Below are 20,609 nucleotides of genomic sequence, written 5' to 3' on the forward strand. Positions count from 1 at the left end.
GATGGCATCTCCTTTGTCATCTCACGTTATTAAAAGGCCTCTGTATGTTTGTTTAAAACATTCCAGGGTGTCTAGGTCATATTCAATCTGAAGCATAAGCAAAATGCTTCCTGATTTGCTGTTTTCAGAACATACTGACTAAGGAGACAGCAAATTATCTTCCTCTTTCTGGTTTACTGAATTCTCCAAAATTCCGTAGAGTCACTAAGTTTAAAATTAACAGGCTGGTTTGACCCTGAGCATGCTGGTCATATTATGGCTGTGTTCTTAGCCAAATTAAATATAGTATGAGGAAAACAAAGTTTGTATGGGTAGGCAAAGAATCTGCGGAGCCCACAGATTTGCGATGTCCCTGAAGCTTTTGCTGTATTAGCAGAGTCCAAGTAAATCACTCCCCTGCTGTCTGATTGGCTCTGCAGCCTGACAGGCTGAGGGAAAAACAGCACCAGCCTCCTTCTGACATATTATTCTGGTACTTTAAAAACAGACACCACCACTCCATTCTAAATGCTGGAGCAAATTAAATAAAAAATCAGATGGTTTTAATGTTTTCTGCAGCACATACAGATACAAAGCTGGACAAACTGACTACCTGAGTTATATTGAAAAATGGATGGGCAATGTGGAATCCTAGGCCTTACACACGGACAGTAACAATATCAAAAACTCCTCTGACCACAGCAATCATCAGCTTGATGTGGAAGACCAGGTCCCCATATGAGTTTGCATGCTGCTGTCTTTTTAGTAGTCCGTTGCTTTACTTCTCCTTTATGTATCATACACTCAAGAGTTGTTTCTAGCATTGTGCAAACCTTAAAACCTCCGGAGTTTGGGTGCTTATCCAAAACAAACCGAAAGGTGAAGCATATCAAACTATATGAATCTCTTGGTGCTGTGTGTTTCTTTTTCCTGACTAGATGAGTTATTTTTATTATTCTTATTTACTAATGTTACAGCAGTGTCTACAGGCCTCAGCCAAGATCAGCCCCCATTGTGATAAGTGATATAGCAAGAGGGAGTTTCTGCCATGAGGAGCTTACAGACAAGGCTTGCAAAGGATTGCAGAAAGGAAGTATTATTATCCTTGTTTGTTTTTTTTTATTTTTTTTTTTTTTAACACAGATGGCCAACGCACAGAGAGATTAGGTGGCTTGTCTATGATCACACAGGGAGCCTGTAGGCAGGGCTGGTAGTTGAGCCCAGATTTCCCTAGTCTCAGCTCACTGCCATCACCACAAGCCTGCCCTTCTTCTTACAATCAGGTTTCTCGTGCAAAAGTTCAGGGTAACAAATTTGAGATTCACTTTCTACAAATATTTAGCAAAGAATACACTTAAAATTCACTGTTGGCACAAACCTTCTTGCCAGTAAATTATTCACCAGAATATTCACAAAAAATGAACGCTACAGGTGAGGGCACACAGCTGAAGACAAGAGATTTACAAACTGGAGAGGAATATTTATACGAAGTTGTTCACAGCAGATACTCAGCTCTTGTTAGATACAAAACCTAACGATGTTCTAGCACGTTAAAACAGTATTAGGGAAATGGAAGTCTGGGACGGGATGGCTGGGTTTTCCCATTGCTATTATTTATTACAGTGATTTATTACTTCTATTGTGGTAGCACTTAGGAGCCATAGTCATGGATCAGGACTGTGCTAGGCACTGTACAAAGACAAAGCAAAAAGATGGCCTCTGGCCGAAACAGCTTATAATTTAACTACCTATTGAAATATAAACAAACAGATATTCCAATTGCACATGGTGAAAACAGTGATGAGGCCAGTTTAAGAATTATGGCTGAAGGTTCGGGGAGATGTGATATCATTCTGGACACAGAGAGATGTTTCCATTTGACTCCTTGAGTTTTACGTTGCAAAAGAATGTTAGATGGACTATTCCAGTGTCCTCAAACTATGTGGCAGGCCTCCCAAGGGAGGAGTAAGAATGTGTTAAGGGAGGCATGAGCTCTGTGCTTTAAAATTTTTTATTGTTTTACAGAACTCTGGCTTCAGCCCCGGGTGGCTGGGGATTGTGCAGAAGGGCTGTGTATATCTGGGAGGCGGGGAACAAGGGGACAGCTGGAGCCCCACCACCCAAGCTTGGGCTTTCCTCTCCCCTCCCAACAATCCTTCACCTGGAGGTGGCGGGGCTCCAGCTGTCAGTCCTCGGGTGGCAGCAGCAGTGTAGAAGTAAGGGTGGCAATGGGGCACTAAGTCTGCTGTGACAAGCTGTCATAAACAGATAGTAGGAGTTAATAGAACAGAAGTACCTTATCTCTCTTTTGCCTGTAGAGGGTTAACAAGATCAGTGAGCCTGGCTGTCACCTGACCAGAGGACCAATCAGGGGACAGGATACATTCAAATCTTGAGGGAGGGAAGTTTGTGTGTGTGCTGTTAGTGTTTGGTTGTTGTTCACTCTGGGGGCTCAGAGGGACCAGACGTGCAACCAGGTTTCTCTCCAATCTCTCCGATACAGGCTCTTATAAGTTCAGACTAGTGAGTACTAGGTAGATAAAGCGAGTTAGGTTTATGGTTGTTTTCTTTATTTGCAAATGTGTATTTGGCTGAAAGGAGTTCAAATTGGTATTTTGCTGAAAAGATTTTAATTTGTACTTGTATACTTAGGCTGGGAGGGTATTCCCAGTGTCTATAGCTGAAAGACCCTGTACCTATTCCATTTTTTAAATTTACAAAGATAATTTTCACTGTTTTTTTCTCTGTTTAATTAAAAGCTTTTCTTGTTTAAGAACCTGATTTTTTTTTATTCTGGTGAGACCCCAGGGGACTGGGTCTGGATCCACCAGGGAATTGGTGGGGAGAAAGGAGGGAAGGGGGAGAGAGAGGTTATTTTCTCTCTGTGTTAGAATTACTTTCTCTCTCAGAGATAGTCTGGGAGGGGGAGAGAAAAGGAGGGGGAAAGGTGAATTTTCCTCTGTTTTAAGATTCAAGGAGTTTGAATCACAGTGATCTTCCAGGGTAACCCAGGGAGGGGAAGCCTGGGAGATGGTTTACTTTCCTTGTGTTAAGATCCAGAGGGTCTGGGTCTTGGGGGTCCCCGGGCAAGGTTTTTTTGGGGGACCAGAGTGTACCAGGCACTGGAATTCCTGGTTGGTGGCAGCGCTACAGGTTCTAAGCTGGTAATTGAGCTTAGAGGAATTCATGCTGGTACCCCATCTTTTGGATGCTAAGGTTCAGAGTGGGGAATTATACCATGACAAAAGCGATATTGACGAATATCAATTTAAACATCCCTACTCTTACTTCTGTGCTGCTGCAGCGCTGCCTTCAGAGCTGGGTGCCCAGCCTGCAACCGCTGCTCTCTAGTCTGCCTTCAGAGCTGGGTGGCAGCATATGTACTTCTGGGGGCGGGGTGTAAATGATTACAGACACAAAGAAGGGGGGCACAAACAAATAAGATCTATTCAATTCCAGTAAAGAAACAGTCTCACCATAAGTTGCCCCTTTAAACGCTCACCTTGACAACCATGTCCAGTTCTGGTCAATAGGGATATAGCACAAATGGAAATGATCCAGAGAAAGGCAACAAGCAGTTGGAGGCCTGGACAGACTTTCACGTGGAGAGATTAGAAGGAATGGGAATGGCAGGTTTAGAAAGGAGATGAATGAAAAGGTGACTCGATAGAGGTACATAAAGGAACAGATGATGTAGAAAAGCTCAGCCAGGCTCTGCTATTTCTCCTCCCCCAAAACAAGAATAAGAGGACACCCAAAGAAAAGAAAAGGGGCAATTTAAAAAGGATCAAAGGAAATAGTTTTTTTTCCTAAACACAATAATACACAAATGATCAGGTTAATTAGACATGTAAAAAACCACTTCCTTTCATCAAGGAAACACAGCAGCTGTTTAACAGGACACAACAATCCTGCACAACAGCTTAGATCAGGAAGTGATGGAGAATGAAGCTGTTAGTTGAAAAGTCAGGGGGAATTTTGATGGATATAACCAGGGGCTACAAAGTAATACGGGTGGAGGATAATATTAGAAAATGTTGGGTGTTCTGATGACGGGTCAGAAATGGCTCATGTCTCAGCCCATTTATTCAGTGTCAATCTGCTGCTCCCTTTGGGGGTAGGGGGGAATCATCACAATGAACTTGCCCCCTTCCTGTTCACGTCCATATTTTGCAACAACATTGTGGATAATAGCATGCAGCTGCCACATATTGTTGAGCAAGGACTACTAGACAAAATGACTTAATCACCCCAGATGTGTAGAACTATTTGCATTTCATAGAAGGGGGATATGAAACTTCTCAAAGGGGCACTACTGCACAGAATGTTGCAAGTCCCACCCCTCCAGCTTCCCCCAACACCCCTCTCTCTAATGGTTTAGAGTATTGTGGAACAGTGCTCCCATAGCAGCTACATACCGTTGTAGTGGTTGTGAGACGGCGTGACGGGATTGGACACTGGTCTGTGGCAGTGACAACCAAGGTGTAGCGTCCATGGCTGATCTCATAGTCCAGCTCCTTCACAGTGCAGATCTGCCCCTGAAAAGACGCACAAGAGTGGTGGTTGTCTAGTGTGAGGGAAACTAAGCAAACAAACCGGAGAAATAGGGTAACAGCATGAAGAGATGAAGTTACTAACTGTGGTGCTGTTAATGTGAAAGGTGCCCACGATATTCCCCTCTGCGATGGCGTATGCAACTGTGCCGTTGGGCCCTTCATCCCGATCCAGTGCCTTGATGGTAATGAGGGTGGCGTTGAGGGTGGCCGGGCCCTCATCCAGTGTGACTTCATACTGCTGTTGCTGGAACACTGGAGCATTATCATTCTCATCCAGGATAGTTACACGCACTGTGGTAGTGGCCTGTGGACAAAGAACTAACGCAGTGAGCGTCACGTGCTAAAAGAAATATATAAGTCCTAGCTGCAGATCAATGATCTGGCTAGAGTGGGGTTGGTGGTGCCATGATCACAGGGTGGAGAATTCTTCTAGAGATAATAATAGTACATGTGAATTATTGCCAACCAAAAACGATGCTTTTCATATCTGTTTTCATCTGAGGATCTCAAAGCACCTTACAAACAATAGATAAGCATTTAACAAATCAGTAAACTGAGGCCCACAGAGGCTAAGTGACGTGCCTGTTGTCGTACGGACCTTGCCTAGTTTTGTTTCTTCAACTGTTTTACTATTGTTGGTAGCAACACTGGGAGTTGTACTGGAGACTCGCTGCTGTCTAACCCTGCTCAGAACAGGCCTACAGGACACAGTGGTTAAAAAGGAGGCATTGTTCTGCACCAGAGCTTCTATTGTTGTTACCAGTGATGGCAGCAACAATAGATAGAAAAAAGAGGTCTAATGTTGGCACTGCCAGAGTGAATCAGGGGAAGAGCTGGAAATAGGATGATGGATTTCCAGTCATATGATTTAACCGCTAAACCACACTCGTCTGCTATTTAAGCAGAGTATTCTTAAGACTCTTCCAACTTTTAATAACAGTGCCCAAGTGTCTGGAAATTTTTATTGCACAGTCTTTGAAGTCAGCAAATCACTGTAAGTTCCCCCAGTCACATCTCAATGGTAGATAATAACTGAAGTGCACAAGGACTGTCAGGATAAGAACTGTAAATCCATCAAAGTCTTCTTAATTAGGCCCTTGCCTCTTTTAACAGGAGAAACATTTGACAAATGGCAAATGCACCGTAAGTCACACAGAGATGAATTTCTCTTCTCCCAGTGGCTGGAGATGGACAAGAACATTTCTCAGGCAGGACACTTGGCAGGGTGGCTGACTTCCCCCTATGTCTCAATGGAATGCTCCTATCCTCACTGGCCCTATCTCTGAGCAAGAGCAGAAGGCTGGAGAAACATTTTTATTCTGTCTTGTCACCTGCCACAGGAAATTTCACTCTGTAAGAAAGGCATGAAAGCAGAACGTGCCAATCTCACCCTGGCACAGGTTGATGATAGGGTGGGTGCAGTGACATTAGCACCCCAGCTGTGCATGGGACACAGGAAAGAGGGTAAATTAAAATGGGACAGTTGTGGGTCCCTCTGACCAGATTTTAGTTGCAAAAAACACTTGACTTTGTGCTAAAATCTCTCCCTAATCAGAAGCCTCTTGTCCCTCAGGGAATAGTTTTCACAACAGCTCTGCAAAAATGTTGCAACAAAACCTCAAACCACACAATAGTCAGGTGGTTTCCTCTTTCCATTACAGACTCAAAATATGGGGCAAGTGAGTTGAAGAGTTTCTCTACAGGGTCGTACACTTCATTGGTTATGCACACCGAGCTGGCAGGCAGCGGGAGGGGCAGGAACACAGTCTCTACCCAATAACCTGTTGCAGTTTTACAGGGCACTGCCACTAAACCTACATTTTATTGTTAAGATACCTCAACCTCTCCTTCTCGTCTCTTTGTTCTTTCATCAGGTTTATAAACAACTTCCCCTTGACGGTGCCTGTCTTGGGCTGCAGGCAGAGGAGCTCTGTGACTAAGGGCTTGTCTACACTTAGTGGAGGATCGATGCTGTGGCGATTGATGCATTGGCGATCGATTTAGCGGGTCTAGTGAAGACCCACTAAATTGACCACTAATCGCTCTCCCTTGGACTCCTGTTCTCCACCTGATCGAGAAGAGTAAGAGGAGTCGACCGCAGAGCATCTCCCATCGATGTCGCATAGTGTGGACCCCGTGGTAAATAGATCTAAGCTACATCAATTTGAGTTACGCTATTCACGTAACTCAAATTGTATAGCTTATATCGACTTTCCCCTGTAGTGTAGACAAAGCCTCAGCCAGTCATTACTCTCTTCCTCCAGTGACCCTAATGCTACACAAACACTAACCTTAACCACCAACCCTACTGCCTGCCTTGGTCACTTCTCCTCTTGATAGTGCCCATTTGGTGCTGTAGCCAGATAGGCACTGTTTAGATTAACCGAACCCGTTTTGACCAGGAATAGGTAAATGATCTTGCCTGAGCCAGCCATCATGTGGAGGAAGTCACAGTGCAAATCTCCAGCCAATATTGCTTCTGATCAGAAGCAGCCCCTGCTATTTCAGTCCTGACCCACTACATATCCCCAACTCTCTCAAAGCACCTTGGTCCTGACCTGCACTGTCATTTGCTGACTCATTTCAACCAAATGGGATCAAAGTATGCAAAGTAACTGGAAGGAGTGAGAGACAAGTAGCTCTGATGCTATAGTATTCCTCTGCCTGGAGCCACAAATGACACTGTGTGGAAAACAGACTTTTCTGCTCTTCCAGTTTTCTGACTTGTCACCAAAATCAAAGAGATTCTTCCCACTGATGCCTAGAGCATTCCCTGGCATTTTCGAGTTGACTCATCCCTGGTCTTTTAAAGTTACTGCATTACAGACAGACAGACAAAGGGAGAAATGCCAAGGAATTAAGTGTTATGCTCCACTTTGCTTGGCCAATTAGCTTCGCTAACCTTGTTTGATCCTTGGGCCCAGTTTCTAGGTAACTCCAGCTGATTAGTTTAGTCACAATTTTGACATGAAACAAGTGGAATTCATCAATTTTGGCTATATTTTACTTTGAGATTTTGAGCTTGTTTGAACCTGCAATTCAAAATGAAACTCAGACAACAGATGGGGAAGTTGCAAACTTAAGTGGATCAAAATCAAATGTTTTCTTGACACACTGTGAAGCAAAAGCAGTGAGTGCAAAACTTTCACTCAGACTGGGAACAAGGTGAAGGCCCTTTTTACTCTACAAAAATGGAAGGATAACTGAGTCAGGGGAAAAACAGCAGGGCCCCTCAGAGACATAACTTTATTTTACTCCAAATACTTAAACAGAAAGAGGACATTAGGTTTAAAAAAAAATAGTGAAAATGTGACTTGCGTATGCAATGATGTGCAAAAAAGGGAGTTGCCCCAATCTCCACCTTCTAGGATGACACGGGAACTGAAGCCACAGCCTGTAATAATATAGCTTTTATATGATGGATAAGTCAACACGTTGAATACAAAAATTCTAATAAAAAGTAAGGATTTAGGATGCTCTGTCCTTTGAAGCAGAGATTTGCTTTGCCTGTGTAAGGCTCTTCACAAGGGCACCTCATGATCAGTTTAAAGAAAAAACAAATAAACAAACATTCCAAACATACCAACCAACCCAGCAGATCAGGATCCCAGGCGGAGCCGGAAAGATGGTGCTTCCTGTTATAAGTATTTTTCTATCACTGGGGGATGGTATATAGAAATAATTATTTGCGGGGAGAATTAGGTTATAAAGTGCTGCGCACTGGCACGCAGTGACTGTTCAGCTACTGTTTTCGACAGCTAAAGAGAAATATTACAGAACACTTGGAGTGGGAAGTGAGAGAAAAGAAATTGAGCCCCTCTGAACCTCACATCTACAGTATATACAATCATAACTCAAGCTATCTACAGCGAAGGGAGGATACTGTATGTGGCTGGACAACTGTATGTGGCTGGATACTGTATGTGGCTGGAAAAGGGGATGTCCAGGGGGTGGGATTTTGTGGGGACTCTGTTCTGAGCAGCGGTGTGGTAAGTGGGCCAGGCCGGGGCCGGGGGCAGTTTGGATATGGGCCAGAGGGTCTTGGGGGCAGTCGGGATGGGGAATGGGGGTGTTGGATAGGGCGTGGGAGTCACAGGGGGCCTGTCAGGGGTAGGGGTGCAGCTAGGGGTTGGAGCAGTCAGGGGATGGAGATTTGGATAGTTGGTGGGGTCCTGGGGGTGATTAGAGGGTGGGGGGGGTCTCTGGAGGGGTTGGTCAAAGGATAAGGAGAAGAGGGGGTAGGATGGGTCAGGGGTTTGGGGAGGCTGTGGGGGGCAGGGGTGTGGAGAGGGGTCAGGGCAGTCAGGGGACAGGGAGCAGGGGGGATTGGATGGGTCAGGGGTTCTGGGGGTCCTGTCAGGGGGTGGGGAGCAGTTGGTTAGGTGTGGGAGTCTGTCTGGAGGCAGGGGTGTGGATAAGGGTCGGGACAGTCTCAGGACAGGTAGGGGGTAGGGTCCTAGGGAGGCAGTTACAGTGTGGGGGGTGTCTCAGGAGAGGGCAGTCAGGGGACAAGGGGGTGGGATCCTGGGGGGCAGCTAGGGGCAGGGTCCCAGGCAGGGGCAGCTCTAGGTATTTTGCCACCCCAAGCATGGCAGGTAGGCTGCCTTCGGAGGCTTGCCTGCGGGAGGTCCCCGGTCCCGCGGATTCAGCAGCATGCCTGCAGGAGGTCCGCAGAAACTGTGGGACCAGCGGACCCTCCGCAGGCATGCTGCCAAAGGCAACCTGCCTGCTGCCCTCGCGGCGACCAGCAGAGTGCCTCCCGTGGCTTGCCACCCCAGGCACGCACATGGCGTGCTGGTGCCTGGAGCCACCCCTGCTCCCAGGAAGGGGCGGTCAGGGGACAAGGAGCCGGGGGGGGGGGGTTGGGGGTTCTGAGGGCGGCAGTCAGGAGGCAGGAAGTGGGAGGGAGTGGATGGGGGCAGGGTGAGGGCAGGACTCCCTGGGTGCACACCCCAATGAAATGTGCTGCGCACGGCTATGAGTGGGACACTGTTACAAGTAGTGAGGTCGGAGGAGGAGGAAGGGGAGGTTGATTAGTCAAGGTTCATTTACTGTTGCATATATTTTCCCATTCCTGCTTGCCATCTCAAACTATGCACGAGTTAGGCCCATTCTCAGTAGGGTACAAGATTTCTCTCCCGGTAAAACACAAGGGACAGGATTCGTTATATGCCTCCCCACTAGTATCTTGGCACAGTTTCATTCCAAATGCATTTAGAAGCTTGCCTGGCATGGGGGAGGGTCTCTCCTTTACCACTCACCAGTTCAGCATGTCACACAGCCCAGTCATAGCTCCTAAACAGAGCAGGGTGACACCTGCATTATAACATCACCCACAATCACCACTATGGGCCTGCCTTCGGAGTAGTGCCATATGATGCATTACAGTGCAATGAGACAACATCAGTATTGCAGTACTGCACTCAGTCTTTGCCCAATGTCTCCTGCCAGCGCCTCCATTGACTTTCATAGTCCAGCTCTCCTGACCCACATTTCAAATTACTCTTTCCTTTTTCTGCCTTCTACCATCCTTTCCTCATGCGTTCTGAGATGCTCTTTCCGAAGAAGGCAAACCATTTTCTCTCATCTTCTGAAGGTTGGTTCTCTTGCAATCTGTACTGAGGTGGAATGGCCTCATTCCAGCGCACAGCAGGCTAACTCACCCTGTTGGGCTCAGCTAAACTTACCTCTTCCTCCTCAAAGGAAGTGCAGGGGTGTAGCAGGGTAGTCACCCGCTCCGGCCCTGAAGGGCTTGAAATCATTCCTGGGAGAGGGCTGAGGCTGCGAAAGGACTGCTGGTAGGAAAAGCAGAAACCTGGGCTGGTTGGGGAACCAGCCACAGATGCGGCCATGCCCCAATCAGGGCCCAGCTGGCCCTTATAAGAGGGCAGTGGGCCAGGAGTAAGGAGACACTTCCTCTCTAGCCTTTTGAGAGGGAGGAACCTGGCTGCTGAGCAGGGTACCTAGACTGGAGACAGGCTGGGGAAAAGCCAGAGGAGCTGGGGAGCTCCAACCTGGAAAACTCCCAGGCTGCAGGCCTTGCTAAAGGCCGAGAAGGTACTGGGGTTGCAGAGGGGCAGCCCAAGGGTAGGCAGAGGCAGCAGGTCCAAACCCCCCTTGCCAGTGATGAGTGGCATTTATCACTGCAGTTTGCTCTAGGGAATGGGGGCTAAGTGATGACTGGCAGTGGCCATAGACTGAGGCGAGGCGGGGATAGAAGGTGGGGGGTTCCTTGGGGAGGGGAGACCCAGATCTGTGAGGGTATGGCCAAGGGGCAGCACCCCGGCCTGAAAGGGGCACCAGGGTCCAGGAGGGACTCAGGCCCAGCGGCAAGTGGGACACTGGCCTGAAGAGGGGGCTCCAGAGGCTGGAAACGCTAATTCCCCGGATGACCAGCAGGAGGCGCCACAGGGGTGAATCCCGCTGTTACAAGGGGACAGTGCAGGAAGTATAAGAGCAGGGTCCTGCAGCTCCATTGGAGCCAGACCAGGTAAAGAGCCAGATGTCCTTCCAAGGGAATTGAACCTCCAGTGGAGCCCATGACTGGCTGTGGCGGGTGACGACTCCCCTGAGCCAGCCTGGAAGGAAGGCCAGCTGCTACCCCAGAAGACAGAGAGAAAGTGGAGAATGAACTACATGGTGCAAAGACGAGGAGCCAGGCTCCCACGGCTGCAAAGCAGCCCCACCAATGGTAGGAAGGATCCCAGGGAAACGAGGCAATGATTCAGCTATGTGGGTGTAAGGCAGCGACTCCATGCTTCCCTGTCTACCCTGTGATGGGATCACCCATCATTTCTAGGGCCCTGGGCTGGGACCTGGTGGAGCAGGGTGGGCCCGGGTCTCCCACCCCTGGCCCCACACTTGGGGCTGAATGAGCACTAACCCCTAGACTCTTAGGCCTGAGCCATTGACTGCTATTTGCTTAGCCCTTTCCCAGGAGGCCTTGGCCATTGACTGATTATTTGTGTAGCCTTCAGTTCCCAAGAGCTAGCAACAGTAACAGGCAGTCCAGCTCCAGCAGCTACAGCAGCTCCTCCAACAGCTGGGCAACCAACAGTAACAGCTGATTCGGGAATTGGGGTCCCAGCATCAGGGCCCACTCCAGGCACCAGCAAAGGAAGCAGGTGCTTGGGGCGGCCAACAGAAAGGGGCAGCAGTCAGTCAGTTGTTGAGGCGGCACATCCTGAAGCAATTAATCACATCCTACCGCCACAAGGAAGGGCATTGATTCTCTGCCTTCAGCTGGAGATCCTGAGCAAAGCGGTTATCTTAATGGAAAACTGTGTGGCCACTGAAAGCCCAGTTTGCCCTTGCTCTCAGAACCCAACCCACAGACTTTGTGGCCAAAAGAGGAACAACCCCCCCAAAAAAGGAGCTTCCCAAGCTGTTGGCCGAGATTGAGTGAGAGTCATACCAACAGGATCCCAGGTATTGGTGGTGGTCACCTGGAGCATCAAGGAGGGCCACAGGGTCCACTGATCTAGTGAGGGAAACCCAGATGTCTGGAAGCCCGACCTTCTTGACAAGTCCCAGAGACTGGCCTAAGCAATCAGAAATGGGCCAATATTTCACCTGCAGCTACCTTGGCCATCTCTGCCAACAGTGCACCGTGATGGACTGTGACTTCGGGCAAGTCTGGACCAGGTTGGCTCGTGCTTGGAAACAGTCCTCCAGCAAACTGATGAGCCCTGTGAAAATTGATGAGGTACGGGTCCCCATGCTCGTGGACTTGGGCTGCAGAGACTCGTCCGACAAGACCTCATCACCACCCCAAATCTGCAGTGGGAAGTCATCTGCTTACAAGGTATCTGCGGGGATGTGAAGCTGTACCCCAGTGCCGGGGCCACCATGACAGTCAACGGTGAGACCAGAACCACGACAGTTGTTCTGGCCTCAAGACTGGCCTACCTGGTCATCCTCGTCGGGGGCTGGACAGGATTTATGAAGATTCTTTGCACTGAGAACCTTGAGCCAGGCAAACTGAAGTCCACATTCAAGTGGGACCTTCTCAAAGAAACAGGAGAGACATCCAGTAATCCAAACACGGACATTGGGGGAGCCTGGGATGGTAAGCTTGACAGCCCTGACAAGAAGGCAGGCCCTGTTCACCAGTATGGGGAGCATCTACCAAACTCAAGCACTGACTTTGGCTGAGATCAGTGAGAAGACCTTATGCTGAGTTGGGAGTATGAGCAACTGGCCAGCATAAATGGGAGGGTCATGGAGCCCCAATGAGCAATGCAGTACCCTTAGACTGTACTAAAAGGGGACTGTCTATACCAAGTGGACCACGACCCGCAGATGCAAGAGGCCCAGACCCAGCTGGTAGTCCCCCGATGCCACAGGCAAACTGTCATGAGCTCACCCTAACGTCCCCGCTGCTGGGCATTTGGGCCACAAAAGGCTGTTGGCCCAAATTTTGGCCTGTTTTTTTTGGCCAGGAATCCATTGGGAAGTCAAAGACTTTTGCAGCTCCTGCCCACAGTGCCAGCTTGTCACTCCACAGGGAGCACCGAAAGCTCTGCTTCTCCCACTACCCATGGTGGGGTTTCCCTTTGAGACGCTCGCCATGGAGGTGGAGGGAATCCTCGAGAGGAGCATGGCCAGTTTCAGGTACATTCTGATGATCCTGGACTATGCTACCTGCTTCCCTGAAGCAATCCCACTCTGTAATACCACAGCCCGAACCATTGCTGTGGAGATATTCAAGGTCTTTGCTTGAGTGGGCCTTCCTTGAGAAATCTTGACAGATCAGGGGATGAACTTCACATGAAAGCTGCTTAAACAAGTCTGCAACCTGTTGGGCATTGAGATGACTTGGATGTCTGTTTATCACCCTCAGATGGACAGCTTAGTCGAATGTTCAAATGAACCCTCAAGGGCATGCTTTGGAGATTCTCCCCAAGAGAGCTCCACTACAGGGACCAGCTCATCCCCACTCTGCTACTTGCAATCCAGGGAGTTCCCCAATTTTGAACCAAGCACTCTTCATTTTAGCTGCTTTATGGGAGGCAGCCGTGGGGAATCCTGAACCTGGCAGGTGAGAACTGGGAGCAGGCACCTTCCCTGTTGCAAGGTCTCCTGCAGTATGTTCTCTGACTGTGGGACTGACTTGAGAAGGTGGGGGCCTTGGCATGCAAGAATCTCCACAATGCACAGAAGTCACAGGAGCAGGCTTACAACCAGGAAGCTTGGGGAAAGGGCCTTTGAGCCCAGAGATAGGGTTCTCCTGTTGCTCCTCTCTGAAAAGTCAAAACTGCTTTCCTGAGAGCAGGGGCCCTACAATGTTATCCTCCAAGTGGGGCCTGTTAACTACGAAATCTGGGAGCCAGACAAAAGAAAAACTACAGATTTATCATTTGAAACATTGATGTGATCAGGAGGGGTTGCTGATTGCCCAATATGGCCCTGAGCCAGAGTTGGGCCTACAGGCCCCAGTCCTGACAGACTTTGAGGAACTCCAAAATTGGTGACACCCTGATTCCCAAACAAAGGAAGCAAGTCAGGAGTCTATTAAAAGCATTCCCTAAGACTTTTATGGCTTGGCCAGGACAAACCACTCTCGACAGCATGTGATCCTGAGAATCCCGGGGGAGATCATCTGAGAGAACACTCAGCCCCTGCTGTGGTGAACGTGACAGATGGTGGAGAAAGAGGTCTGAACAATGGTAGAACTGAGGGTGACTGAGAAGTCCCAGAGTGAGTGGCGTAGCTCCAGTATTCTGGTCCCTCAGGTTCTGTAGAGACTTTAGAAGGGTCAATACCCTATCAAAGTTTGATGCATACCCGATGCCCCAAGTCAATGAATTGCTTGACTGGCTCAGGAAATCTTGCTAGGCCCTCACAAAAGGGTACTGGCACATTCCGCTGGATCCAGCCTCCAAGAAGATGACAGCCTTTGCCATCCCAGTGAGACTATACCAATTTACCAGGATGCCCTTCTGGCTCCATGGGGCTCCCTTCACCTTCCAGTAGTTTATGGACCACATTTTATGGCCCCATGGCACCTATGCCACCATCTACTTGGACAACGTGGTCATGTATAGCAGTAACTGGGAGGACCATCTCAACACGTGGCAGCCATCCATCAAGCCTTACACACAGCTGGACTCATGGTGAATCCCAGCAAATGCAAACTAGGCTGGGAGGAGGCCACCTATCTAGGATACATTCTAGAGCATGGTCAAGTCCACCCCTTGTGGATAAAGTCCAGGCCCTTCATACCTATCCACTGCTGCAACCAGAAAAGTTCCTGGGGTTGGCGGGCTATTACTGCCGCTTTGTTCCCAGCTTCTCATTGATCCTAGCCCCCTTGACAGAACGTCTGAAGGACAGCCCTGACAAGTTCGCTGGACAGAAGACTGTGCTCAAGCCTTCCAGGCACTTAAAGACCTCCTGTGACAACCCATGCTGTTCAGTACTGACTTCTCTCAAGAGTTTGTCCTTCAAACCAATGCCTAAGAAGTGTCTCTGGGAGCAATCCTCTCCTGAGAAGGGAAGGATAGCACTCCATGTTTTACATCAGTTGGAAGATGTTTCCACACCAGTGCAACTAATCAGTGATTGAAAAGGAGGCCCTCAATGTCAAGTGGGCTGCAGAAGCCCTGCAATAGAGCCCCCTTTCCTCTAATGACTGATCACTGCATACTGCAAAGGAGACCAAACCATGGTTAATGAGGTGGCCTCTGATCCTCTTACCATATGCTTTTTCAGTTCAACACTGAACTGGTAAAGGTACACAAACACGGATGGATTAAAGAGGGAGGGAGGGAGGGTGTGTGTGTGTGTCTCAGCGAAACCCTTGCAGGAAGCGTGGGGGCGGGGCCAGAAGTATGAAAGCAGGGCCCTGCAGTTATGTTGGAGCCAGACGTCCCTCTCAGGGAGCCAAACCGCCAGCACAGCCCATGATCAGCTGTGGCGAGTGATGACTCCCTGGAGCCAGCTGCTGCCCAGGAGACGGCGAGACCCAGACAGGAAGTGGAGAGTGAGCTGCTTGGTGCAGAGACAAGGAACAAGGTCCCTGATGCTGCGGAACAGGGCCACCAGATGACAGTAAGAAGTAACCCAGGGAAATGAGGCATTGACTCAGCTGTGGTGCTTGGAGACAAGGCAGGGACCCCACACTTCCGCACGAACCCTGTGATGAGATAATCTGTCACTTCCAGGGCCCTGGGGTGGGACTCAGTGAAGCAGGGTGGTCCTGGGTCTCCGTACCTCTGGCCCTCCACTCAGAGCTGGATGAGCGCTCATCCTAGGCCCATAGGCCTGAGACTTTGACTGCTTGAATACTCAACCCTTAAGCCCGAGGGACTGATCCACTGACTGTCTGCTCTGCATGTCCCCATCTCTCCTCTGTCCAGGGGACCTGAGCTACCACTTGCTCAGTGACTCAGCTGCAAGCCCGGGTGCTCGAAAGACTAACTCGACATGAGTATCAATTCTCCAGAGCTGCCAAAGGGGACCGTCCCTACCCTGAGACACAGGACCCCTACAGGATCCAATAGTATCTCCTGAGGGGGAAAAAACATGATTATGCTAGGAAAGGGTCACTTACCAGGCAAAATGGTGGACTCTGGATTCTGATCCAGAATGAGCCTGTAGCAAGGCAGCCTGGTTCCCAGCTGCCCTGGAGAGAGATGAGCCCCTCCGGACGCCAAAGTGGGCAGAGCCAGTGGAGCTTGCACCCGCCCACAGAGGTCAGGGCACAGGACAAGAAATACAAAAGCCCAACCCCAAAGCTCACTAGAGGCCTGGCCGCTGGAGAAGCCAGATGCCTGTGGCCTAGCTACGGGTGGGGAGACTCCTGCAGTCTGCGAGTGACCCGTGGACTGGCCAGACCAGCCGAGGCCTGATGCCGACCAGACCCCGGAGAAGCTGTTAAGCCTGCCTGTGGCAAGCTACCCAGAGGAGCTGCCAAGCCTGCCGCTTGCCAGGTACCCTGAGGAGCCCATGGTGCTTGATTCTGTGGAGGACACCGTCCAGATGCAGATACCTCTAGAGGGGGAGGTAGGAAGTGGCTGCAGCACATCCAGAGCCGATGTCAGTGTGTTGTGGTCAGGATCCTCACTGATGCAGTAGCAGGTCTTCTACTGCTGCTAGGGCCCTGGTCTGGGACACAGTGGAATGGGTGGGCCTGCGTCCCCACTGCCATCCAATGTGTGGGTGGAAGTCTCCCCCTCTCCCTGGTCCTTCGGAGCTAGGATCTGGGCCTCCTAAACCTATTTATTTGCTCAGCCCCTACTTGAGGGCCTGAGCCCAACTGTTTGCTGCCCTGCCAGCCTAATTCCCTAATTCACCGGACTGAAGTAGTGAGGCGGCCTGGTTCCCAGCCGCCCTGCAGGGGGATGAGCCCTGGCCGAACCCCTCTACAGAGCCCCTCACGCAACTTGTGCTTCAATCAACTCAGCTAGAAATTAGGTTCTTTAAAATGTACAGACTTCACTGAAACCTGGATAGTGTATCTGAGTTGTACTTTCTTGTGAGGAAAAGCATATTTTGAAGTGTCTAACTAGCTACCTCCAAATGTAACAAATCAGCCTCCTGCTACCCTCATCCACTTATTTTAAAACCAGTAACATATAAATGGAAAACAGAATGAAGTGCTGCATTTCACAGAGGCAGAGAGAGAGGGTGAGTGTGTGTGTGGCCACATAATCTCAGTGCATGTGTTTTGTGTGCCATGGAAGTAGACAAGCAGAATTTAGCAGTCCCACCCAGTCACAGTCCCCTGTTGATTTCAGGAAACCTGCACGGATTGGATCATTGTGTTGAGCAGCACAAAGTTTCTATTCTTCCTCTGACCTCCTGGGGGTGCTCTCAGCTCCTCTCTCAAATTACAGTATGCATTATCTCAGTGAAATTTCCTGTGCATGCAACTCTCTTGCTCCTTCTGTCTCAGGGTTGCTCAGAGTGTGCGTGTAAGACACAGGAGAGAAAAATCCTGGAGAAGGGCTAGCTCCAATTTCAGTGAGTGAAGATGGATGTTTACCACAGTCATGCAATGGACGGCGTGTGGAAGGGCTGGGTGCTGCTCATCGCTCTCTACCTGGCTTTCTACCAAGGTAAAGTCAGATTGGTTTTCCTCTCTCCAAAAAGGACAGGAAAGGAAAACCTAATTTTCTATCCACTGTCTGTATCGACCCTCTTTTTGTTTGATCAGAAGTCAAAGGAATTCCAGTGTAGGTAGATGTGTGTTATTTACTTTCTCATCTTCCTCCCTGTGTTAAGGTTCAAGGGAGATTTCTCAGACTCTTGAGGAAGGGGCTCTCTTCTGGCGATGGCTAAAGAGTGCTGTTTATGAGGGGGTAAGAAGCAGAGCTGTTGTGTTTGTTAAATTGTGCTTTCCTGCAACTATCGTCCTCCCTTTTCCTTCACTTCGAACTAATTTGTGCATCAGAACAAAGCCAAGTGATAAACAAAACAACAGCGCTGGTCCCATAAAGGGATATCGAGAATGTGCAGAGATGAAGGGCTAGATTATTTTCTATTTGCTGCTTAATCCCAGCTCTTTTGGAGATGTAAGCACAGCACATTTGTCCTGGGTTCTAGGTGAATAGAGTCTTTCATTATTAACAGAGTGGCAGATAGAGGCAGTTTGTTTGAGTTCAAAGAAGACCATCTTTGTAGTCTATAGAGATGCTCATCTTTGCTGTCATTACAGCGCATGTGTTTGTGTGCGAAGCTGTCACTTCTGCCTGCTTCTCTGGGCATACAGGACACCAACCAGAGTGGACTTTGCATTGATTTATTAACTGTTTGCTCCCCAGTTTTCAGAAACTGAGCCGTTGAGAGATCGCTGTTGGGCTCTGAAGTTTTCCCTACTCCAATAGTCGAGTATTTCCAAGTAAGTTGGATACCAGCCAAGCTGTCAGCCTTCAGCTGCTGCTTTGGTGCCCTCAGCTGGCCTCGAATCAGGGTCACTTATCTCATGCGTGATGTCTCACGGCCTTTGCTGAACACAGAGAAGAGTTTTGTAATTGGGGCTTTTGATGTCTGCAAGTAAAAGTTGCTCAGTGAAAATTAAAGACAGAACAGGTTAACAAATAAAGGGCTACAAGCTGAAAGTGGGGTTCTATAATGATGCCTGAAACTGCAGGGAAATGATTGTGTGGGACATGATGCTCTGATCCTAACACACACTCCCTGCTCTGTTGTTGCCAATGTGACCTAAGGAAAAATCCACCTTGACTCCAAATCTGGCAATCAGCTTAACACTGGACAGCCACAAATGTTTGTTTCATATAAAGAAGAAAAAAACCTCATGTTCTTTCCTCCCCCACCCTGCACACCTCATCACCCATTTACTGGTTACTGGCTGGCAGATTTACTGATGGCTGTGGTGTGTAAAAGGAGAAATCTGACACAAAATAGGTCTTTTTAGTCAGACAATAATTGGTAAGAACCCCTATGATTTGGGGTGATAACTTGTTGTTTCTGCATGCCACACACCAGAGCCTCCTTGCATCCCTCTCATTCCCCTCTGTAAACACTCTGTGCCTCCCTCTCATCCCCCTCTATTTCAAGGGCTCTCTACATTGCGACTCCTTCTCTTATGCTAGGGACTCTGTGCCCCCCAATTCTCCTCTCCCTGCCATACCAGGGTTCCCAATTTTCCTCCCTGTGCCAGGAACTCTGTGTGTATTATTTCCCCCGATACACACACACTCCTATTTCTTTTCTTTCTATCTGGGAAATAAGTCATTCAGAGAGTCAACATTTTTAAACTGTATTGAAAAGAAGGGAAGAGCTGAGATGGCATACTTTTATGCTGGAAGGTGTTAAAAGCTGCCATCAGCTGTTTCTTTGATCTACAGCAGGGATCGGCAACCTTTGGCATGTGGCCCACCACAGGGTAAGCCCCCTGGCTGGTTTGTTTACCTGCCACGCCCACAGGTTTGGCTGATTGTGGCTCCCACTGGCCACACTTCGCCGCTCCAGGCCAATGGAAACGGTGGAAAGGGGCAGCCAGCACACCCGTTAGCCCGCGCCGCTTCCTGCAGCCCCCACTGGCCTGCAGCAGCGAACCCACGGCCAGTGGGAGCCTTGATTGGCCGAACCTGCGGATGTGGTAGGTAAACAAACTGGCTCGGCCACCAGGGTGCTTACCCTGGCGAGCTACATGCCAAAGGTTGCCAATCCCTGATCTACAGACAAACTGAGAAATGACATTGAGTTGAGTGCAAGACTTTGCTTTGCTCAGCCAATAAAGGCAAAAATCCAGAAACTTCATGCAGCTGGCTGGAAATTGATCAGATACTGGCATACATCAGTAAATGCAAGAGTTGCCATACTTTTTAGCTCCAAACTATGCCAGTCAGACCAGTGGAGTGCTGGGATGTGGATAAGAGTGTAACATAGAACATGTAGTAGACTGGATTTCAGGAGTAGAGCTGGCAGGTGTCAGAAAGGGCAGGGACACAATCTCTAGCCTCGAGCCTATAACTATTATACATAAGCCCCTTCGTTTTCAGTTTAAACCGATTTTTACCAATAAAATCCCAGGTTTGACTGAAAACAAAGAGACCTAATTATACAGCATACTTCCACTAGGTTGTCTAAGCCCTAGCTCTTCCTCTCTACCTTGTTTTATCAATCTCAATGCTACTGCTCAGGCTCCTCTGCCTGCAGCACCTTGTTGTTTCATACTAACAACAAGGTGCTGCAGGCAGAGGCGTCTGAGCAGTAGCATTGTGAAATCAGAGGTAACTCAGTCAGTCATCACTGATTCCCTCCAGAAACCTTAACCCCAACGTTAAACCCTAACCCTGCTGCCTTCATGGTCATCTCTCCCCTTGGTGCCCATTTGGTGCTACATAGGGTTGTCAACTTTCTAATTGCACAAAACTGAACAGCCTTGCCCCTCCTCCTGCCCCACCTTTACCATGAGGCCCCACCCACACTCACTCCATCCCCCCTCCCTCCGTCGCTTGCTCCCCGCTACACACACTCACTTTTCACTGGGCTGGGGCAGGGGGGTGTGGTGTGGGAGGAGGTGAGGGCTCCAGTTGAGGGTGCGGGCTCCAGGGTAGGGCCAGAAATTAGGGGTTCAGGAGCGGGCTCCAGGCTAGGGCAAGG

At 49.1% G+C, this 20,609-nt stretch overlaps 2 protein-coding genes across 2 annotated transcripts in view; one reads left to right on the forward strand and one right to left on the reverse strand.

The window, feature by feature from the left end:
- CDH23 (cadherin related 23) overlaps positions 1-20,609 on the reverse strand; it is a 561,993-nt gene that overhangs the window by 45,348 nt on the left and 496,036 nt on the right. The window contains exons 37-38 of the mRNA XM_050959265.1: positions 4,618-4,839; positions 4,398-4,517 (exon numbers count right to left, since the gene is read on the reverse strand). Of these exons, the coding sequence (XP_050815222.1) occupies positions 4,398-4,517; positions 4,618-4,839 (342 nt within the window). The remainder of the gene's footprint in view (positions 1-4,397; positions 4,518-4,617; positions 4,840-20,609) is intronic.
- The window catches only part of VSIR (V-set immunoregulatory receptor), a 42,729-nt gene continuing 39,516 nt past the window's right edge, over positions 17,397-20,609 (forward strand). Inside the window, exon 1 of the mRNA XM_050959666.1 lies at positions 17,397-17,596. Within this exon, the coding sequence (XP_050815623.1) occupies positions 17,512-17,596 (85 nt within the window). The 5' untranslated portion in view covers positions 17,397-17,511. The remainder of the gene's footprint in view (positions 17,597-20,609) is intronic.

The sequence above is a fragment of the Gopherus flavomarginatus genome, chromosome 6 (genome assembly GCF_025201925.1).
Source record: "Gopherus flavomarginatus isolate rGopFla2 chromosome 6, rGopFla2.mat.asm, whole genome shotgun sequence".
NCBI classification, from domain to species: domain Eukaryota; kingdom Metazoa; phylum Chordata; order Testudines; family Testudinidae; genus Gopherus; species Gopherus flavomarginatus.